The sequence below is a fragment of the Urocitellus parryii genome, chromosome 3 (genome assembly GCF_045843805.1).
Source record: "Urocitellus parryii isolate mUroPar1 chromosome 3, mUroPar1.hap1, whole genome shotgun sequence".
Lineage (NCBI taxonomy): Eukaryota > Metazoa > Chordata > Mammalia > Rodentia > Sciuridae > Urocitellus > Urocitellus parryii.
The window spans coordinates 33,866,562-33,887,671 of NC_135533.1; the positions used below are offsets into that span (position 1 = coordinate 33,866,562).

The following is a 21,110-nucleotide window of genomic DNA, read 5'->3' on the forward strand; positions in this document are numbered from 1 at the left end:
CCTGCATCTGACTCTCACATAGAGCACAGACCTGAGAACTCACCTTTGGCCCTTGAGTTCCTATTCCCCGAGGCCCGACAGGACCTGGAGGGCCTCTAACTCCAGGCTCTCCCTGAAAAGACAAAATGAATGGTAAGTTATTGGTTTAAAAATGTTTAGGGTATATCTCATGTTAAATATGCATTTTCAAAAATATATTTAAACATTTTTATAAACACCCAAATTTCACTAAGATATTGAGCCCATTTCTCCTAAATTGCTTTCCTATTTTGACTCTATGTGTTATCTCCTTTTGTTTAATTTCTCTTTTGTTCCACATTTTTTATTGGTGCATTATGGTTGTACATACTGATAGGATTTGTTGTTACACAGTTATACATGCACAAAACATAATAATATAACTTGGTCAATATCACTCCCTAGCACACATCCCCCCATTTTCCCTTTGGTCCCTTTCCTTTACTGATCCCTTTGATTTTCATGAGATCCACCCCCATCTTTCTTTTCCTTTTCCTATCTAGCTTTCGCATATGAGAAGAAACATACGACCCTTGACTTTCTGAGTTTGACTTCTTTTTCTTAATATAATGATCTCTAGTTCCATCTGTTTTCCTGCAAATGACATAATTTCACTTTTTTTGGCTGAATAAAACTCCATGTGTATGTATATATCACATTTTCTTCATCCATTGTCCATTGATGGATACCTAGGCTGATTCCATAGTTTGTCTATTGTGGAATCGTGCTGCTGTAAACATGGGTATGCATGTATCACTATTAGAATGATGACTTCAATTCTTCAGGTTAAAGGCTGAGGAGTGGTATAGCTGGGTTATGGTGATTCCATGCTTAGTCTTTTCAGAAAACTCCATACTGACTTCCATAGTGGTTATACTAATTTACAATCTCACCAACAACACAAAATTGTTTCTTTTCCTCTATATCCTCTCCAGCATTTAGTATTTGTATTCTTGATGACTGACATTCTGACTGGAGTGAGATGAAATCTCAGCATAGTTTTGATTTGCATTTTCCTAATTGCTAATGGTGTTGAGCATTTTCTCATATATTTGTTGGCCATTTGTATTTCTTCTTTTGAGAAGTGTGTGTTTAATTCATTTGTCCATTATTCATTGGGTTATTTGATTTGTGATGTGCATTTTTTTTTGAGTTTTTAATATATTTTAGATAGTAATCCTCTGTCAGAAAAGTAGCTAGCAAAAATTTTCTCCCATTCTGTAGATTCCATCTTCCCATTTTTAATTGCTTCCTTTGCTGTGCAAAAGCTTTTTAATTGGATGCTATCTCATTTATTAACTCTTGGCATTATTTACTGAGCTTCAGGGGTCCTATTGAGAAAGTCATTGCCTGTGCCTATATGCTGGAGTGTTGACCCTACATTTCCTTCCAGGAGTTACATAGTTTCTGGTCTAATTCCTAGATGTTTAATCCATTTTGAGTTGATTTTTGTGCAGGGTGAGATATAAGAGTCTACTTTTATTTTTCTATATATGGATAACCAGCTTTCCCAGAACCATGTGTTAAAAAGGCTGCCTTTTGAGAGGCCCAGGTCCATCCCACCACTGGCAGACACACACTGGAGCTCAGGCTCTGGCACAGAACCACAACTTCTGATCAGCAGACCACTGCCAGAGCCCAGGTCTGGCCCAGATCCACCTACACCGACATATTGGAGACCCAGGACCAGGGTAGGTCTGAGTCCGCCACCCTCTCCCCCGTACCTGGGAGCCCAAGCCTAACCTACTTCCATCTTGGGACACTGCAGACATTGCCATAGCCTTCCCCACACAGTTGCCCCTACCTTTTGACATCAGACAGGGCCTAGAAACAGCTGCATCTCAGAGCAGGCATCCCAAAGACAGTGTAAGGCCCACCCTTTCAGCCCCATCTCTGTAAGATGTTGGATCCATCTCGGGGCGTCTCCACTATTATCTGGAGCTACCTCTGCTATTGCTGCCACCACATTTAGTTACAGTAGCATACATTGAGGGACACCAGCAAGGTCTGGAAGCCCAATATCAAGGTGAGATACAGACAATCTGCACAGATACTACAAGATATAGGGTGTAAACTGTAATATCTCAGATCCACACTGCAAGAAAGGCAGACACATAGACAACATGAAAAAACAAGGGAGGAAATTGCCCCCCCCCCAAAAAAAACAGGATACTATAATAACAGAACCATGGACAGTGAAGTTGATGACATGTTAGAGAAGGAGTTCAGAAGGTTCATAATCAAAATGATCTGCGAATTAAAAAATGACCTAAATGAGCAAATACAGACAAAAATTGGTCACTCCAACAAAGAGATAAGAGAGCAAATACAGGTAGCAAAGGATGACTACAAGAAATAGATAGACTCTGAAAAAAAAAGCCAGAAATCCTTGAAATGAAGGAAAAAATAAACCAAATAAAAAACTCAATAGAAAGCATAACCAACAGACAAGCTCACTTGGAAGAAAGAAAGTCAGATAATGAAGACAAAGTGTACAATCTGGAAAATAAAGTTGACCACACAGTGAACAAAGTAAGAAATGATGAATGGAACATCCAAGAATTATGGGACAGTATCGAAAAGCCAAATCTAAGAGTTATTGGGCTAGACAAAAGCACAGAGTTTCAAACCAAAGGAATGTACAATCTCTTCAATGAGATAATATCAGAAAATTTCCAAAGCATGAAGAATGAATTGGAAAACCAAAAACAAGAGGCTTACAGGACACCAAATGTACAAAATTACAACATATCTACACCAAGGCACATTACAATGAAAATGCGTAGCACACAGAAGAAGGATAGAATCTTAAAAGCTGCAAGAGGAATTGGATCACATATAGGGGGAGACCAATTTATATTTTAGCAGATTTTCAACCAGACCCTCAAAACCAGGAGATCATGGAACAACAAATATCAAGCTCTGAAAGAAAATGGATGCCAACCAAGAATCTTATATTCAGCAAAACTAAGTTTTAGATTTGATGATTAACTAAAAACCTTCCATGATAAACAAAAGTTAAAAGAATTTACAACTAGAAAGCCTGCACTACAGAACATTCTAAGCAAAATATTCCATTAAAAAGAAATTAAAAAACAACAATGAAAATCAGCAGAGGGAGGTATTACATTAAAGGAAAAACTATTCAGAAGAGAAATCAAGCCAAGTTCAATACCAAAAATAAACAAAAATGTCTAGAAATACAAATCATGTTTCAATAATGAATGTTAATAGCATAACTCACCAATCAAAAGACATAGGCTAACAGATTGGATTTTAAAAAAGACCCAACAATATCCTTCCTCCAAAAGACTCATCTCATAGGAAAAGACATTCACAGACTGAAGGTGAAAGGTTGGGAAAAATCATAACACTCACATGGGCTGTGGAAGCAAGCAGAGGTCTCCATCCTCATAGTAAATAAAGTAGACTTTAACCTAATGTTAATCAAAAGGAATAAAGAAGGACACTACATACTGCTCAAGGGAACCATACACTAACAAGACTTAACAATTATAAATATATGTGCTCCAAACAATGGAGCATCTACGTTCATCAAGCAAACTCTTCTCAAGTTCAAAAGTCAAATAGACCACAACACAATAATTTTGGGTGACTTTAACACACCTTTTTCACCACTGGATAGATCTTCCAACAAAAGCTGAACAAAAAAACTATAAAAATCAATAATATAATCAATAACTTAGACCTAACTGACATATATAGAATATTTCATCCTTCAACAAGTGAATACACTTTCTACTCAGTAGCACATGGATAATTCTCTAAAATAGACCATATATTATGCCACAAAGCAAATCTTAGCAAATATAAAAAAGTAGAGATACTACCCTACATTCTATCATATCATAATGGAATGAAATTATAAATCAATGAAAAAATAAAAATAAAGGCTACTTCAACACCTAGAGACTAAATAATATGCTACTGAATGAACAATAGGTTGCAGAAGACATCAAGGAGGAGATGAAAAAATTTTTAGAGGTGAATGAGAACACAGATGCAACATATCGAAATCACTGGAACACTATAAAGGCAGTTCTAAGAGGAAAGTTCATTGCATGGAGTTTATTCCTTAAAAGAAGAAAAAGTCAACAAATAAATGGCTTAACATTACATTTCAAAAACTAGAAAAAGAAGAACAAATCAACACCAAAAGCAGAAGACAGAAAAATAATTAAAATCAGAGCTGAAATCAATGAAATTGAAACAAAAGAAACAATTGAAAAAATTGACAAAGCAAAAAATTGGTTCTTTGAAAAAATAAATAAAATTGACAGCCCCTTAGCCATGCTAATGAAGAGAAGGAGAGAGAAAACTCAAATCACTAATGTACTTGATGAAAAAGGAAATATCACAACAGAGACTACAGAAATATAGAAGATAATTACAAATTATTTTGAAAACTTATACTCCAATAAAATAGAGAATATCAAATGCATTGACAAATCACTAGTCATATGATTTCCCCAAACTGAATCAGGATTTTCTACACAATTTAAACAGATCAATTTCAAGCAATGAAATAGAAGATACCATCAGAAAACTACCAACCAAGAAAAACCCAAGACTGGATGGATACACAGCCGAGCTCTAAAAGACCTTTAAAGAAGAACTAATACCAATACTCTTCAATTTATTTCAGGAAATGGAAAAAGGGAGCACTTCCAAACCCTTTCCATGAGCCAATATCACCCTGATTCCAAAATCAAAGGCACATCAAAGAAAGAAAACATCAGACCAATATCACTAATGAACATAGATGCAAAAAATTCTCAATTAAATTCTGGCAAATTGAATACAAAACATATCAAAAAGATAGTGCACCACTACCAAGTGTGGTTCTTCCCAGGGATGCAAGGTTGGTTCAACATACAGAAATGAATAATGTAATTCATCACATCAATAGACTTAAAGATAAGAACCGTATGATCATCTCAACAGATGCAGAAAAAGCATTTAACAAAATACAGCACCCCTTCATGTTCGAAAAACTAGGGATAACAGGAACATATCTCAACATTATAAAAGTTATCTATGCTAAGCCCCAGGCTAACATCAATCTAAATGGAGAAAAATTGAAAGAATTCCCTCTAAAAACTGGAACAAGATAGGGATTCCCTCTTTCACCACTTTTATTTAACATTGTTCTTGAAACACTGGCCAGAACAATTGGACAGATAAAAGAAATTAAAGGGATATGGATAGGTAAAGAAGAACTCAAATTAGCACTATTTGCTGATGATATGATTCTATACATAGAAGACCCACAAAATTCCACAGGAAAACTTCGAGAACTAGTAAATGAATTCAGCAAAGTAATAGGATACAAAATCAACACTCATAAGTCAAAGGCATTTCTATATATCAGTGACAAATCCTCTGAAAGGGAAATGTGGAAAACTACCCCATTTACAATACTCTCAAAAATAAAATACTTGGGAATCAACTTACTGAAAGAGGTGAAAGAACTCTTTAACAAAAACTAGAGAATGTAAAGGAAGAAATTAAAGAAGACGTTAGAAGATGGAAAGGTCTCCCTTGTTCTTGAATAAGCAGAACTAATATTGTCAAAATGACCATACTACCAAAAGCACTATACAGATTTAATGCAACTCCAATCAAAATCCCAATGACATTCCTCATAGAATTAGAAAAAGCAGTCATGAAATTTATTTGGAAAAATAAGAGACCCAGAATAGCTAAAGCAATTCTTAGCAGGAAGAGTCAAGCAGGTGGCATTACTATACAAGACCTTAAACTATACTACAGAGCAATAGTAACAAAAACAACATGGTATTGGCACCAAAATAGACGGATGGACCAATGGTACAGAATAGAGGACACAGAGACTAACCCACATAATTATAGTTATCTTATATTACACAAAGGCGCCAAAAACATACATTAGAGAAAATATAGCCTCTTCAATAAATGGTGCTGGGAAAACTGGAAATCCATATGCAACAAAATGAAATTAAATCCCTATCTCTCACCATGCACAAAACTCAACTCAAAATGGATCAAAGACCTAGTATTAAACCAGAGAAACTATGTCTAATTGAGGAAAAAGTAGGCTCAAATCTTCATCATGTCATATTAGGCCCCAACTTCCTTAATAAGACTCCTATAGCACAAGAATTAATATCAAAAATTTAAAAAATGGGATGGATTCAAACTAAAAAGCTTCTTCTTAGCAAAATAAACAATTAATGAGGCGAACAGAGAGCCTACATCTTGGGAGCCAATTGTTACCACATGTACATCAAATAGAGTACTAATCTCTAGGGAATATAAAGAACTCAAAAATCTTAACACCAAAAAAACAAATAACCCAATCAATAAATGGGCCAAGGAACTGAACAGACACTTCTCAGAAGAAGATTTATAATCAAACAACAAATATATGAAAAAATGTTCAACATCTCTAGCAATCAGAGAAATGCAAATCAAAATTAAGATTTCATCTCATTCCTGTCAGAATAACAGCTATTAAGAATACAAACAACAAAAAGTGTTGGTGAGGATGTGGGGGAAAAGGCATACTCATATATTGCTGGTGGGACTGCAAATTGGTGCAGCCAATATGGAAAGCAGTATGGAGAATCCTTGAAAAACTTGGAATGGAACCACCATTTGACCTACCTATCCCACTCCTTGGTCTATACCCAAAGGATTTAAAAACAGCATACTACAGGGACACAGCCACATCAGTGTTTATAGCAGCACAATTCACAATAGCTAAACTGTGGAACCAACCTAGATGCCCTTCAATAGATGAATGGATAAAAAAAATGTGGTGTATATACACAATGGAATATTATTCAGCATTTAAAGAGAATAAAATCATGGCATTTTCAGGTAAATGGATGGAGTTGGAGAAGATAATGCTAAGTGAAATTAGCCAATCCAAAAAAACCAAATGCCCAGTTAAACTTTTCTCTGATTTAAGGATGCTGATCCTTAAATCAGAGAAGGGGAAAAGAGGAGGGAGGGGATGGGAGGGGAAATAGGGTAGGAAAGATGGTGGAATGTGAGGGTCATCATTACCCTAAGTACATGTATGAAGACATGAAGGATGTGACACTACTTTGTGTACAACCAGAGATATGAAAAATTGGGCTCTATATGTGTAATATGAATTGTAATGCATTCTGTTGTCATATATAACAATTTTTTTTTTAAAAAAAGGCTGCCTTTTCTCCAATGTATGTTTTTGGCACCTTTGTCAAGGATCAGATGCCTGTAGATGTGTCTTCTATTCTGTATCATGGGTCTATATGTCTGTTTTTATGCCAACACCATGCAGTTTTTGTTACTATCACTCTGTTCCCTTTTTTTCATTTCTTATTGCCATTTGTACAATATTTAAAGCAATTAATAAAGATTCACTTTAAGTCAATCAAGTTAATTAACTTCTTGGCAACATTAATTATGTACTTTTTTCAGAACTCCCTTTTCTAGATTTTGGGAAAGTAATTACTGCTATTGTGAACAGAGGACAAAAGAGCACACGAGAATACAAAGCAGCCATTAGGAGACATAACCACAGCCTGAACTAGTTCCTGTTACTGTTTTAAGCAACAAAAATTATGCTATCTGACTTAGGGATTGGCTCTATGTTATTTGTGCCCTAGGGAGATTATGACCACAGTGTAAATTCTATGCCTTTTCTGTTTCTCCAAGGTGTGGCAGTTTCATTAGGGAAAACTACCGGTATTACCAGAAAAGTGATGAGATCCAATAAACGTAGTTTAGGCCCTGTGCTTAGGGTCTCCCTGAAATGCTAACAAAGGAAAGAAGCAGAGACATAAAAGCCTCTTCATTAATCACCTTCTCTATGCCTAAAACTATGCTAGGCATGTCCATGTATGTTATTTCATATTAGTTAGTATCCACAACAACCCTGATTACAATGATGATTAGTCTACCCAACCCAGTGAATTTATCAGATATGAGGAGATAAAATCTATGACGTGGTGCAAGGCATGAGACTTTTCCTATCACCGTGTCTAGCATGGAGTAGGCACTTGGAGCAGCTCACTTTGCTACCCTGCTTTATTCAGGAGAAAACCAAAGTTTACCCGGTTCTGCATAACTATTAAAAAGCTGGGCTAGATGATATGGAGAAGAAGAAACCCTCACAAGAGCTAGCACAGCTCCTTGGGAGCAGTTTGACAATTTCTTTAAAAGTTCAATATATATTTACCACATGATACAGCAATCTCACTTCTAGGCATATATCCAAGGAAAATAAAAACACATGTCCATATAGAGTCCTTCAAATGAATGATCTTAGCAGCATTATTCAGAGTAGCTCCAAACTGGAAACAACCTAATGCCATTAGCTAGCAAATGGATAGAGAATGTGGTAAGGCACGAACTATAGATTTACTCTAGAATGTGAAATATGCCTCAATAAAGTTACAAAGAAAAAAAATAGGAGAATCAGAGCCAGACTTTGCATCTCTATTTTCCAAGCTCTTTGCCTTTCCCAAATACTTCTAGATTAAATCAAAAGAATTGGGGTTACTTTAAAACCACACTTTATTATTGACTTAACTGTCTAAATCCCTTTTTTTCATAATTATGTACTTCTCTTTTCCCAAGGGGCAAATGATTCTGGTCTCCCATCTCCATCCCTTCCACTCAGTGCTTGGGTTCTTATGAGGCTCCAGGTACTAATTGTTTCTCTAACACTTCTTTCCTATGGACTCTCAAGTTCCTCCCTGTTTAAATGGTCATTCCCAGGTCAAGAGCTCCAAGTGAGAACATGGAGCTATTTGTCTATGATCTCTTCTTTCTTGAGTAGCTCTGAAATGTTTTAAAGGCAGTATCTGTATGTTCACTGTGTGATGCCTCCAATGACACCTGGCTGATTCACAGACTTTGATATCTCCTAAAAGAGACAGATCTTTTCTCTTCCAAGCATTCTGACCCACCCTAACAAAACAGAACATGAGTGGATGCCGTTAAATAGATTTTACCTAGAATTATTAAATGTTTTATCCAAAATAATTCTTCAGTCCAACCCCATCCCAAACAGGATGGCTCGCTCTCTCTCTGCTTTGTTCCTGCTCTCCTCTGACCTTCCAGGATGTGGTTTAGAGCTTAGAAAGGGAATGGCTGGACACCTTGTGCCTCCTGAAGAATATACAGCTCCACCTATGTGTAGCCTGGCCAAGAAAAACTAGACGGGGATCAGAGCTCGCCTTCAGATCTCCTGGTTTGCAAAAGTATACAGAAGACAGAGAAACACATTAAACAACACCACAACATACCATCAGCAAAATCCCCAAGTACAAATAACACATGCACAAAGACAATGCAAGGGAAAAAATGAGGGAGGAGCAAACCAGGATTACAAGAGACTTCAGAGACAGCTCAATCAAATGCAGTGTGTGGACATCAAGTAGATCCTAGTTCAAACAAATAAATATAACAAATTTCTGAGATAAGCTAGAAAAATTGCATGCTCGATATTTGGTATAATAAGGAATTAATTTTTTAGGTTTGATAATGGTTCTGTAGTTGTGTTTGGAATGGAGTCATTCTGTATCAGAGACAGATACTAAAACTTTAGATGGATGATGTCAGGGGATTGCCTCAGAATAAGGTAGTTAGAGAAGGAGTGAGGGAATCCAGATAAAGCAAAATGGATTACATGTTGAAAATTGTTGAACTGTGATGACTAAATGAAAGTTCATCTCATTTATCTTTCTACTTTTGTATATACTTGATAATTTTTATAATAGAAAATTCTTCAAGAAACATTTTAAAAGCCATGAACAACATCCAACAAAAATCTCAACAATAAGCATGACCAAGTACTACTATAATATTTATCCTTAATAAGGAGAAGAATACATGATTTTAAAATTTTTTTTAAATGGCCATAGGAGAGGAACACTCAGGTAGATTAACATTATTGATAAAACTTACATGTATGTCATGCACTCTTGGTATGTGCTAAATGTTACCTAATTTTTAAAAAACTAAGGATATAGAAAGAAGGCAGGAATTTTTTTTAGAAAGTAGAATTTAAGAATTTAATACTCTTATTATTCAATTTATGAAAAATTTGATGATTTTAGTTGAAACCTACTATTTGATTAGTTTAACCATATTAAAACATAACACACAGAGAGATAAGAAACCAAGTGGGAAAAACAGTTGAAATGAATTATGAGTATACCTAGACCAAACCTGCCAGTGCCCAGTGTTGTTACTCACTTTCACTTCGTATTCTCTTATTCTCACTCCACATTAAGGTTATCTGTAGGTTAACTGCAGTAAGACAGCTGATCCTGAAGATGCTTTATTGCCCTTTCTGACCTGCAGCTGCAACCAATGAGCTCAAAGATGTGACTCTATGTCATCTGTGGAATTTCAGGGTGCTCCTCACACTATTGCCTAGCCTCATCCATATAATTGTAGACAAATAGCTATGTTTCATCTATCAAAATAATCTTTTGTATATTTCAATCTATAAAAATTTAATATGATATTCACCTATTCTTTTATGAAACTGACAGACTTACATCAAGGCTTAACAGTCATGCAGATACTAGAATTGTTCTACAATGTGTATGTACCATACTCTCAATTGAATATCAGGCACTTAATGGACTGCAAGTACAAAGAGATAGTGGCTCTCCCATATAGTGGGCACTTGGAAAATGTGTCAAGTATCTTGTTTCATAGGCCACAAATCCATGTTAGATCGTTATACCCAACAAACATAAGCAAGAAGACTGTGGGCAAGTGTTTTTGCCACTTGACAGCATCTTTGGTGGCTAAACCGAAGTGTGTTTACCTGTGATATTTTCAGATATGCACTTTGTTGTCAGTAGACAGAGTGACATTCTCAAGTAAAGGAAATTACAATGGTTCTTGCATGGATTTAGCTTCCCATGTAACATCTAAGGGTTGTTGGAGCCTGCAGAGGGAGCCCTTGTACCAGGAGATAATGGACAAAACTGAGCAAATTCTGGAGTTTCCATTTGTAACTACATCCATCAAGCCCATAGGACTACAGCCTAAGTTCCACGCTATCTGTCTTCACTTCCTTAAGAAAAGAATAACTGTTTAGATGGCCTTGCACTTCCTCTGGGCTCACAAAGCGACTCAAGATGGGAGATATTCCTCTCATTTTCACTTGAAATGGGCAAGTTTAAGATTATCTGCAGTACTTCTTTATGTGAATAAATCAGTGAAGGTCTTACCTAGACCATAACTTTGAAGAATGGTTAACTTTAAGTCCTTTAAAAACATACACATTTTTATGATGTTATAATAAGATATATCAAAACCTTCACCTTTAAAAAAAAAGAAAAAGAAATCAGGCACACAATCACATGTACCTTCTCATTAGCAAATCCCTGCTTTGGTTAATATTGAATCTATAAATATAAATAATAATGAACAAGTATTAAGTTTATCACACAGCAAGTATTCATCATTCATTATCTCAGCTGATCCTATTAATATCAAATTATTCCATTTTATAGGTAAGGAAACTGAGGCTATATAGGGTACATAAACTGTCCAAACTCATGCCACCTGACACAAGTCAAGTCCAGGTGTGATACCAAGCCCATTTACCATTTTAATGTTGGCTAGAACTAGATGGAAGAGGCTAACTTCTCCATAGATTTTCTTCCAGCTGCCATTTAATGCAAAGACCACACCAATGTGATTGTGAAAGTTCTTTTCCTACATTAAGTCAATTGTATGCACAAGAAGTAGACATCCTGGGTTATAAAAATTCATCTGGGATTATATGAGGCCCATAACACCTGAACAAGTACCAGCTGCCTCAGGTTTCCCTTTCCATATTCCCTCCACTGCCATTCCTTAATTCTGTGGTTTACCCCCAGGTTTTCATTGGTCTAATTCTGGGCATCCTACCTACACAAATTCTTAATCTCTCTTTTCATCCATCCTACAATGTGCTTGATTTGGCAGAATAAAGCATAGGTGAATACTTCTAACTATAATGCTTTCATATATTAGACTTCATTTAAAAAGTCTTATATACATTATCCTATTACTTTCTCAGAATAACCCTGTGAAGTAGACATTATTGTCCCCAATCACAGATGAGGATGCTGAGTCTCAGGGAAATTCAATGACTTACTGAGATCACAAATAAGTGGCAGAGGTTTCAGGGCAGAGCAATGATAAGAAAATAACCCATTATTATACCCTACATATTTTATAAAATTTTAAATATAATATTTGAGGAAATAATTAGCCCATTAAACTATTTCCCCCTACCCTAAAACACACACATATTAACAAAGCTTTTAGTCATTATCTCTTCCTTTGTTTGTGCCAGTTAAATCCAGGACACTCTTTGAGAGGACTGTGAAAGCAAATTACAGTTGTTCACAAAGAGATTTCATGCTTTTTCACTTTGGGGACAATAAAAACCAAATGAAACTCACTGTGAAAAAAAATCACTCTTAAGAATTTTTCAAAGAATGGTACTCTGAAGATTCCACTAACTAACTGGTGAAGCCAAGGAGTGACTGAGTTTTAAAATAAGGTAGGAGACATCAAAGTGATAATTAACATCTGCTTGATGTTCTTTCTTTCTGGCTTTTAAATAAAATTAAGATATAACTACTAAGTCCTCAACTTCCACAAACATAAATACCACTCTGGAATGAATTATGTAATTCAGCATATGTCACAGTTTAGTAACTCTTGAATACCTCCATGTGGCTGCCAGAATTGGCAATGGAAAATTTAGAGGTTTTCTTCTAAGTTTATAGACATAACCCAGGTCCTGGCCATAAGCATTGACTAATGACTGCCTGCTGTCATATCACCTGGTCATTTCTCACTGACAGGCCTTGATATAAAGAGGGAAACAGTGACAATTACCAGCATGATTATTATCGGAATGAAGAAATAATTAAGAAGATGCTAGAAAACACAGTATTCAAATTGCTATCAGGTTTCCTTTGGTATCTTCCCAACTTTAAAGTATTTAAAATAATTTCAAGTCTTCAAATCAATTTCTCTCCTAGAACTTTATAGTATTCACCCAAAATAGTCCATATCTACTAGTCCCTGATAATTTTAAAACTTGCTAAAGGGTTTTTGGGTTTTTGTTTTTTATTGTTTCTTCATTTTCTCAAAATCAACTCATGATTGCCCTGTGCCAAGAATCTCATTGGAGAAAGTCTTTCTCATTTAGTAAGTTAGAAACACTTGGTAGTGCTCCCGGTGAAAAGAGAAGAGAATGCTCTCTGGTACTCATTCTCAACATAATTTTCCACTGGGGGCAAGTTTCTGCAGACTGCATTATTAAAAACAAAAATGTGTTTAACAGGATGTGGGCAGTGAATGTTCAGGGAATTTAATGTGCAACTTCAGGACTACAGGGAAAGGATGCAGGTACTCTTGAGAAAAAAATGGAGTGTAGGGAAATAACAAGAAGAGACTAAATGAACACTGAAAGTCATAAGGTAACCTGGAGTGAGCTCAGACTCCAGGCATTGTGCATAGAGCTCAATCAGGGAGTAACCTTGAAAAGTCACCTAGTCAAGTTTCCCTGGTCTTGAATTTGACCTCTTCTGAAACCTATGGGTCAAATTGCCTGACATTCCAACTTTATATGGCTCTGGTTTTAATTAGCCCTCTTTTGAAATAATGGGTCTGGCCTGTAGCAATTTTTCAGGCATATTAGAGGGAGGTGGGTTTCAAGTCCACTTGGAGTTACAGACCCTTAACTTCGTTATCATTAAGCCAGCCTTCTTTGTCAGGCCTGTTCAAAATGGAGTTCCTTGTCCAGTCCATGTCTGCCAGTGGAATCCACAAATTCCTAATGCATCTGTGTGAATTGGTCCTCTGTTCCATCACTGCCTGTTGGTGGTGTGCACATATGTGAGCCATTGCAGAGAACAGAGGGGCAATTCAGACACTGGGAACATTTTTAGAATAATGACACTCAGTGGAATTTTCACATGGACTTGCATTTTAATTTATGACTATGGGCCACTTTTGTTAAATAAAGCATGTATTTACAATATTCAAACATTTAAAGTTTTTGAAAAATGTGTAACTCTTTTGGGTTTGAGTGTATGCTTATAAGGCTTATGTAATTCAGGTTTTGACCATGGAAAAGCTAGGATAGAAAGCAAAACAATCCAGCTGTACAGAGTTGAGATGGTTAGAAGATGGACTGCATTAGAGACTGAGCATCTGTGGATCAGGGTAAGTCATTCCCTCTGCTTTGACTTATTCACCCATTCAGTCTTTCATTCATTCATCATATTCATGGTCTACCTCTCATACGCAAAACCTAGTATCCAAAATGTTAAAAAAGGCAAGTTGCTCAACCTTTCTGGTCTTGATTTCCTTATCTATAAAATAGGGGAGTTGTTACAGATACCATGATGTTTTGGAAACATTTAGGTAATATGTGATAATTATAATAATAATTCGAAAAACAGCAATCCAGTGAGTCTTTTCTGTCCACAGATGTTATCCTAAGCATTTGATGGTTAAAAATTCCTTGGAAGGCCCCTACATCCGGACTAGATTTAAAGACTGGCCTAAGATAAACCATTCCAGAGCTTTAGGGGAAGGCATGATTTCCCTATGATGAGTTAGGACACTGACAGGGCTGAAAGTACTGAGAGAACAACAGGGAGGTTTCTGTCCTTCAGGAACTCAGGGAGACAGCCTGATAGTCCACTTTTATAAGGGCCAGAAACAAACTCTTAGGCTCAGACACAGAAAATCGGTCCTTGGGCTACAAGTATCTCTAGGACCTTTGGGGTGACAATTCAAGAGCCAAGAATTATCTATAGCTTCTGAAAAGGACATGAGATTTCATGATTGCTCTTAAATCATCGGGAGTCCTCCTAACATCTCCAGGACTCCAGTGAAGAAAGCGGAATGTGATGGCTGCCATCTCCGAACTAGCCTTCCCCACCAGGATGTGTATTCAGACATAGGACACTGGACGAACACTTCCCACTTAACAGGAAACCAACTGTCAGTTCCTCTTCCCAGCGTATTTTGCAAGTAGATTTTAAAATTATATCTACCCTATCCTTGAAAGTTCTTACTAGAAATTTTGAAAGATCTCAGAAGGTCTTGTCAAAATTTGAATTAAATTCAAGGTAGAAGGACTGTCACCACCAAAGCTGTAAAAAAATTTTCCACTTGGGAAAAGCCGCAGAGTACCACAAGAGTGCTAGATGTCAGGGTTTGCATTTTATATGTTTTAAAACATAAAAACTTTGATTCTAATGCCTGTATCATATGCTAAACACATGTGACCTTAACTAAATATCACAAAAACCCACCATAAATTAATCGTCAACCTTAATAGCTTCCTTATTTCAAAACACATTCGTTTTGCAAGCTAATGCCTTAAGGCCAAAATTTTAAGGTAACTACACAGAGTTTAAATGAAAAACATACCAGGATATACATACCTATATAATCTCTCTTTCCCTTTCGCTCTCCCTTTCCAACACACTTAGTTTCTCTGTCATTTTAACTCAAAATGGAAGGAGAGAAACTTGGCACACATTTGAATTCTCAGTTTTTCACCGTCATTGACTATATTTGCTATTTTGAGTCTCACCTCCACTTTATCAGAGGAACATTAGATTTTTCAAAATTTCTTCCATTCTTTACCATGTGTGTGTGTGTGTGTGTGTGTGTGTGTGTGTGTCCAAATGTTTTCTTCAGAAGAAAGGCCACAAGGCCTCTGTTGAAGGAGAAGAAGAAGAAGAAGAAGAAGAAGAAGAAGAAGAAGAGGAGGAGGAGGAGGAGGAGGAGGAGGAGGAGGAGGAGGAGGAGGAGGAGATGATGATGATGATTTTGGAAGTTATTTAAGCTGATACATGCTTTTAGAATTTCCTTCAAGTTTATGATCCAAGTTCCTAAGTTTCAAGACCAATTCACTCCCCTAACACCTCCTGGGGCTGGATGTGTCTAGATTATCATACTTTCCACAGGAAGAGACAAGAGGTAATGGAGAGAAGGGAAAGCACCTCTGAGGGAGGCAGTGAACAGAGAGGCGAGTCCTGGCTAATGCTCCCTCTGTCCCTTCTACCCACAGTTGGAAGCCAGTGGAGGTTAATGCTTCTGCTCAGCCTCCCTTGTGGGCTAACAAAGGCAAGAGAGTCTCACTCATGACCCACTTTCTGGCAATACATTGAGTCTTTCAAAAAAAAAAAAAATAGAAAGGCAGGATGACATCTAGCAAGGAACACCTTTTTTTTCTTGGTGTTTTAAAATAAACATATACATGAAAAGCAAATATGGGAAGCTTTTAGAGGGAACTGCATATGAAATCATTCAGCAAATGTTTTGGTCTGTATCTTAAATAATCAGAGTGGAATATTCACAAGAATCCAAATTTTAAATGTTCTTCATCTGTGCTTAAGTACTTTCCTTTATTACTAATACTAAATGTAAAGCACTAACACAATAGTACAATTTAACATAACATGATATATCCTTACATAAGACATTCAAAATCTACTCCATGAAAATGTAAATGATCACCGGTTTCAATTGGAATACAAACACAGTCCAGTATGTGTTTAATATTTTATTTTGTGTCTTATTTTAAATAAGAATAAGCTTCTACTTCACTACAGAAGTATTCAGTATAAAAAAGTTTTTATCGATGTTTCACTCTCAGCAGAAAATAACAAAGTTATTTTACCTATTTGTGATTTTACCTATTGCATTTCTCTATTAAAGTTTTAAAAATATTTTTTAGTTGTAAATGGACACAATATCTTTGTTTTTATTAATTTATATGTGGTGCTAAGGATCAAACCCAGTGCCTCACATGTGCTAGGCAAGTGCTCTACCACTGAGCTACAACCTCAGCCTTCTATTAAAGGCTTTTTTAAACATTTTGATTGATATTATACCTTAAAGAAAAAAATAGTATCTTAATACCTAAACTCAGTATAATCTACTGAAAATGTCAAGGCTTGCTCAAGGATCTGAGTTAGTCCTAAGTCAGGCCAAGCTGGAACATTGAACAAACCGTGTCCCGTTTGTCCTCTGTCTGTGGTTCATATTGTACTTTCACATACATCCTCTCACTGGACTCTCATAATTAACTCAAGAAACAGAAATGGAGCAAGTGTTATGATCTCCTTTAGAGATGATGTTTAGTGCCATGGGTCTCCAATTTTTTATTCCACCTGGGACAGGGGAATAGCTCCATTGTCACCAGCTCCATTTAGAGGAGCAGTATCTCTAAGTGCTGTAGCAGAGAGGCAAAAAAAAAAAAAAGACAAAAAGACCATCATGGAGCATATATAATATCTTCTCTCTCAAGAGACTTAGAAGCATGAAAAAAACTAAGTGAGTAATTATATTGGGGGGAAAGTTCCCTTTTTGGAATGATATTGATCATTCATTCATTTTCCATTCATTCAACAGATCATAGGGCTCCTAATGGGTGGCATGCTTAGTTCCACCAGGAAGTGAGGAGGGGGCAATACAAAGAGCCAGCCTTCAGGAAAAGTAACATTCTCATGAAATATGTGAAGCAATAAATGAGCACAATCATCTCAGAAGGTGATTCATTCTACACAGGAAATACATGGAAGGGAGGAAAGTGTTTTTTTTTTTTTTTTTTTTTTTGTATGCGTGATCAGAGAGGTGAGATTTGAGCTAAGACCTGAAGAAATGGCCATCCCAACAGAGCCAAGGGCTGGAAGCTTGGAGGAGCTGCAACAGGGTAGGCCAGCAGCATTGGCCAGACACAGGAGAAGAGAGAAGTGGATAGAAGCTATGTCGGGGCCTGAAGAGCCTCTAAGGCCAGGGAAAGTGGTTGAAGTTTGTTCTAAGCACAAAGAAAGCCACCAAGTCACATCCCACAAGAAAGGGAATGTGATCTGATTTGTGGTTTTAAAAGATTATTCTGCCTGCTAAGTTAGGAGGGCAGAGGTGAAAGAGGAAAGAACAGTGAAGAGGCCATGTTAGTGGCCCAGGCAAAAGATGGTGGTAGTCTGCCTGGTGGAAGAAGGAACAAAAGCCAAGATACATTCTGAAGCTAGACCTGACAGCATTTGCTAAAAGACCAGATATGGAGGAAGAGGAGGGAAGGGAAGGGACCAAGGATAACTTACAGGTCTTCTAGCTTGAGCATGGGGCAGATGTAAATGCCTTTGATAGGGTTATGGGGGGAATAAAAGCCAAGGTTCTATTCTGGTTGTTAAGTTAGTCTATAACCAATCTAAGAGAAGACATCTGGTAAGAAACTAGATTCATGAGGCCTAAGCGTAAGGGAGTGAATTTAGAAATGAAAACCATCAGTATATGAGTAATGGTTAAAGACACAGGGCTGAGTGAAAGTTCCCAGGAAAGAGATGGCTAGAACAGTGAGGGGGACTCTGAATTAGACCCTGATCTAGGAACAGAAATAGGAAACAGCAAGGGAATGATAGAGCTGCTACCAGAGAAGCAGGAGAAAAAACATACAATCTGCATGTTCATAATGGTGCAAGTGCCCCAGGAAGTCCATAAGTAAAGATAAATAACTTCATCAATTGCTTCAGACTACTCTGTTCTTCTGTTATGTTAAATCACCTTCACCAAAGTCACTTATAAGTGCATTTTTAGAAACTAGTATACTGCCTGCTAAAAAAATCTCACCTTTGCTCCAGTGTCTCCTACTCCACGTAAACCCATTGGTCCAGGGGGTCCTGGTAATCCTCTAGGTCCCTGAGATAACATCAAAAGGCGGGCAGTGAGCATCTTTGTAAAATGCAATGCTCAGAAAAAATGGAGGAAAGAAGGGTAGGAGAATAATATTTGCAACATTACACAGTTTAACACTCTTTATTACATATTTTATAACAAACTAGAAGAGAGTAGTTTGAATGTTTCCAACATGAAGAAATGATAGTTAAGGAGACTGAAATACAAATCATCCTGATTTGATCATTGTACCTTATGTACACTATCAAATTATCATATTGTACTCCACAAATATGTACAATTATGTGTAAGTTTAAAATTTTAAAAAAATACATATATAAAGAAAAAAAGGAAATATCCACACTTACAGCCACACCAGGATAGCCGTCGCCTTTGAGTCCTGGAGCACCCTTGGGTCCCTGAGGGCCTTGGGCACCCTAGGTAAATTCCAATACCAGGTGATATCATGAGGCTAAAGCATAAAACACCTGGCAAAACTTAAGCAACACCAACTCAATATACCAAAGAAATATTTGATGAGTGCAAAGGAATAATTTGAAAAATGTTAGGAGATAATCCTACCACATTCGGCAATTTGTTACCTCTTCAGAAGCCTTATCCACCTGAGCTCAGGGGGAAGAAGTACAGTTTGAATGTAGGGAATATATAGAAACCACTATAAAGTCCTTGATTGGAAACACAATTATCAGGAATTAGAAAATGATTTGTGGGTAATATTTCAATTTTCAAAATAACAAATAGTATATCAAAAATCTGGGAGGAACATTAAAAATTCAGTAATCACAATGTGAAATAAGCAAAGTAAATTCATAGCAAAAATTTCAGGGTGGAATAGATAATTCTACACTCCTTGCTGTTGTATTAAACCTACTGTCTTCATCAATGGTACCCAAATTACATGGGGGAATGAATAAACCCAAACGAAAAAAAAGGAGATTTTTTTTTAAGTTATGAAAGGATGGGACACTGATGGTTTGTGGCTCACTATCTTGGGAACTAAGGAAAAGTTATAAATATTGCTTAATAGTGACAATCTCAGGCATCAAAACTTTGAGCAGCAGTCATTCACTTTCCATTCAGAGTTTAGGGAGAGGTAATTTTTGTGTAATTGTAATTACACAAAATTTAATATGTAATTCTCTTACAAATAGAAATCCAAAAGATTTTTGAATAAAGTAAAATGGGGGAACAGGAAGGAAAAAATGAATCTTTTAGAAGATTTGTTAAATATAAAGTCTAATAAACCATGCCATTCAGTTACTGTGGCAACTCCTACAACCTTGTCAATCAAAGTAAACCACCCTTCCTGGTGCTCATGTTTTAAAATGTGTTTTTTTTTTTTTTTTTTTTTTTTTACATTAGGAGAAAACTCTAAAAACAGGCAGACTTTTATTTTCCTCAAACAGTAAAAATAAACAATACCCAAGAATTTTCTTTACATACAAGCAAATTCTGAGATCAAATTGGTACTACTCCAACCCAAAATGTTGTCCAAAAGTTAACTCTTTAAAACTTCCTAATTCTATGACTGAATGATTGATTAGGGGAAGGAAAAATAGCACATACCTTTAAAGCAATGATAAATTTATTTTGAAACCATGCAACAGCTGTTTTCTCCTAGTAAATCTAAGAGACTAGTTTTATGTGATTAGACTTCTTAAAAATGATCTCTAAGAAATGTGTAGCCCCATATAAAAACTTAATGCACTATTTCATCAACAAAAACGTATGATTTTTTAAAAGATGTACAATAAAGAAAAAGCACATAGTCTTTAGAGGAGGTGAATTTTAGTACATCCCCTGCTACAGGAAATTGGTCACTGAGTTTGAAAACTCAGAAGTAATTTTTTATGCTATTCCAATTACATTTAAGGTTTAAGCTCTGAACATTCATGTACAAGACTTGTCCCCAAATAATATTCCCATTTCTTCCCATCCTTATACCAGGAAAAGGCCTGCAACAAAATAAAGCAATAACTGCCTCCCTGGTTAAGCTGAAAAAAAAATTGGAATCAAAATTCACTTTTCAAATCTCTCATCTAAGTTCCAAGCAATAATCAATCATCAGCTGTTATTGATTAACCTCTGCACCCACAGTATGGGGCAAAAAAAAAAAAAACCACATAGAAACACAGTTTACAAACATTTTCTTTTCCTAGATATATTTGCCCTCTCTCCTGCAAAAAATTTTACTTAGCTGGTTGCTTCTAATGTTAATAGGAAATATCAAGAGAATAGGGGTAGATTTTTATTTTGAACTCTTCACAGTGTTTTTATATACGGAATTTTGCCACTTGGCCTTTCTGCACTGGATTCAAGGGAATGTCCTAAAAATGATTTACTTTGAAGTC

General features: G+C 36.3%; 1 protein-coding gene across 1 annotated transcript in view; it reads right to left on the bottom strand.

The window, feature by feature from the left end:
* Col28a1 (collagen type XXVIII alpha 1 chain) overlaps nucleotides 1-21,110 on the bottom strand; it is a 160,377-nt gene that overhangs the window by 64,371 nt on the left and 74,896 nt on the right. The window contains exons 23-25 of the mRNA XM_026391533.2: nucleotides 19,107-19,175; nucleotides 18,694-18,762; nucleotides 44-112 (exon numbers count right to left, since the gene is read on the bottom strand). Of these exons, the coding sequence (XP_026247318.2) occupies nucleotides 44-112; nucleotides 18,694-18,762; nucleotides 19,107-19,175 (207 nt within the window). The remainder of the gene's footprint in view (nucleotides 1-43; nucleotides 113-18,693; nucleotides 18,763-19,106; nucleotides 19,176-21,110) is intronic.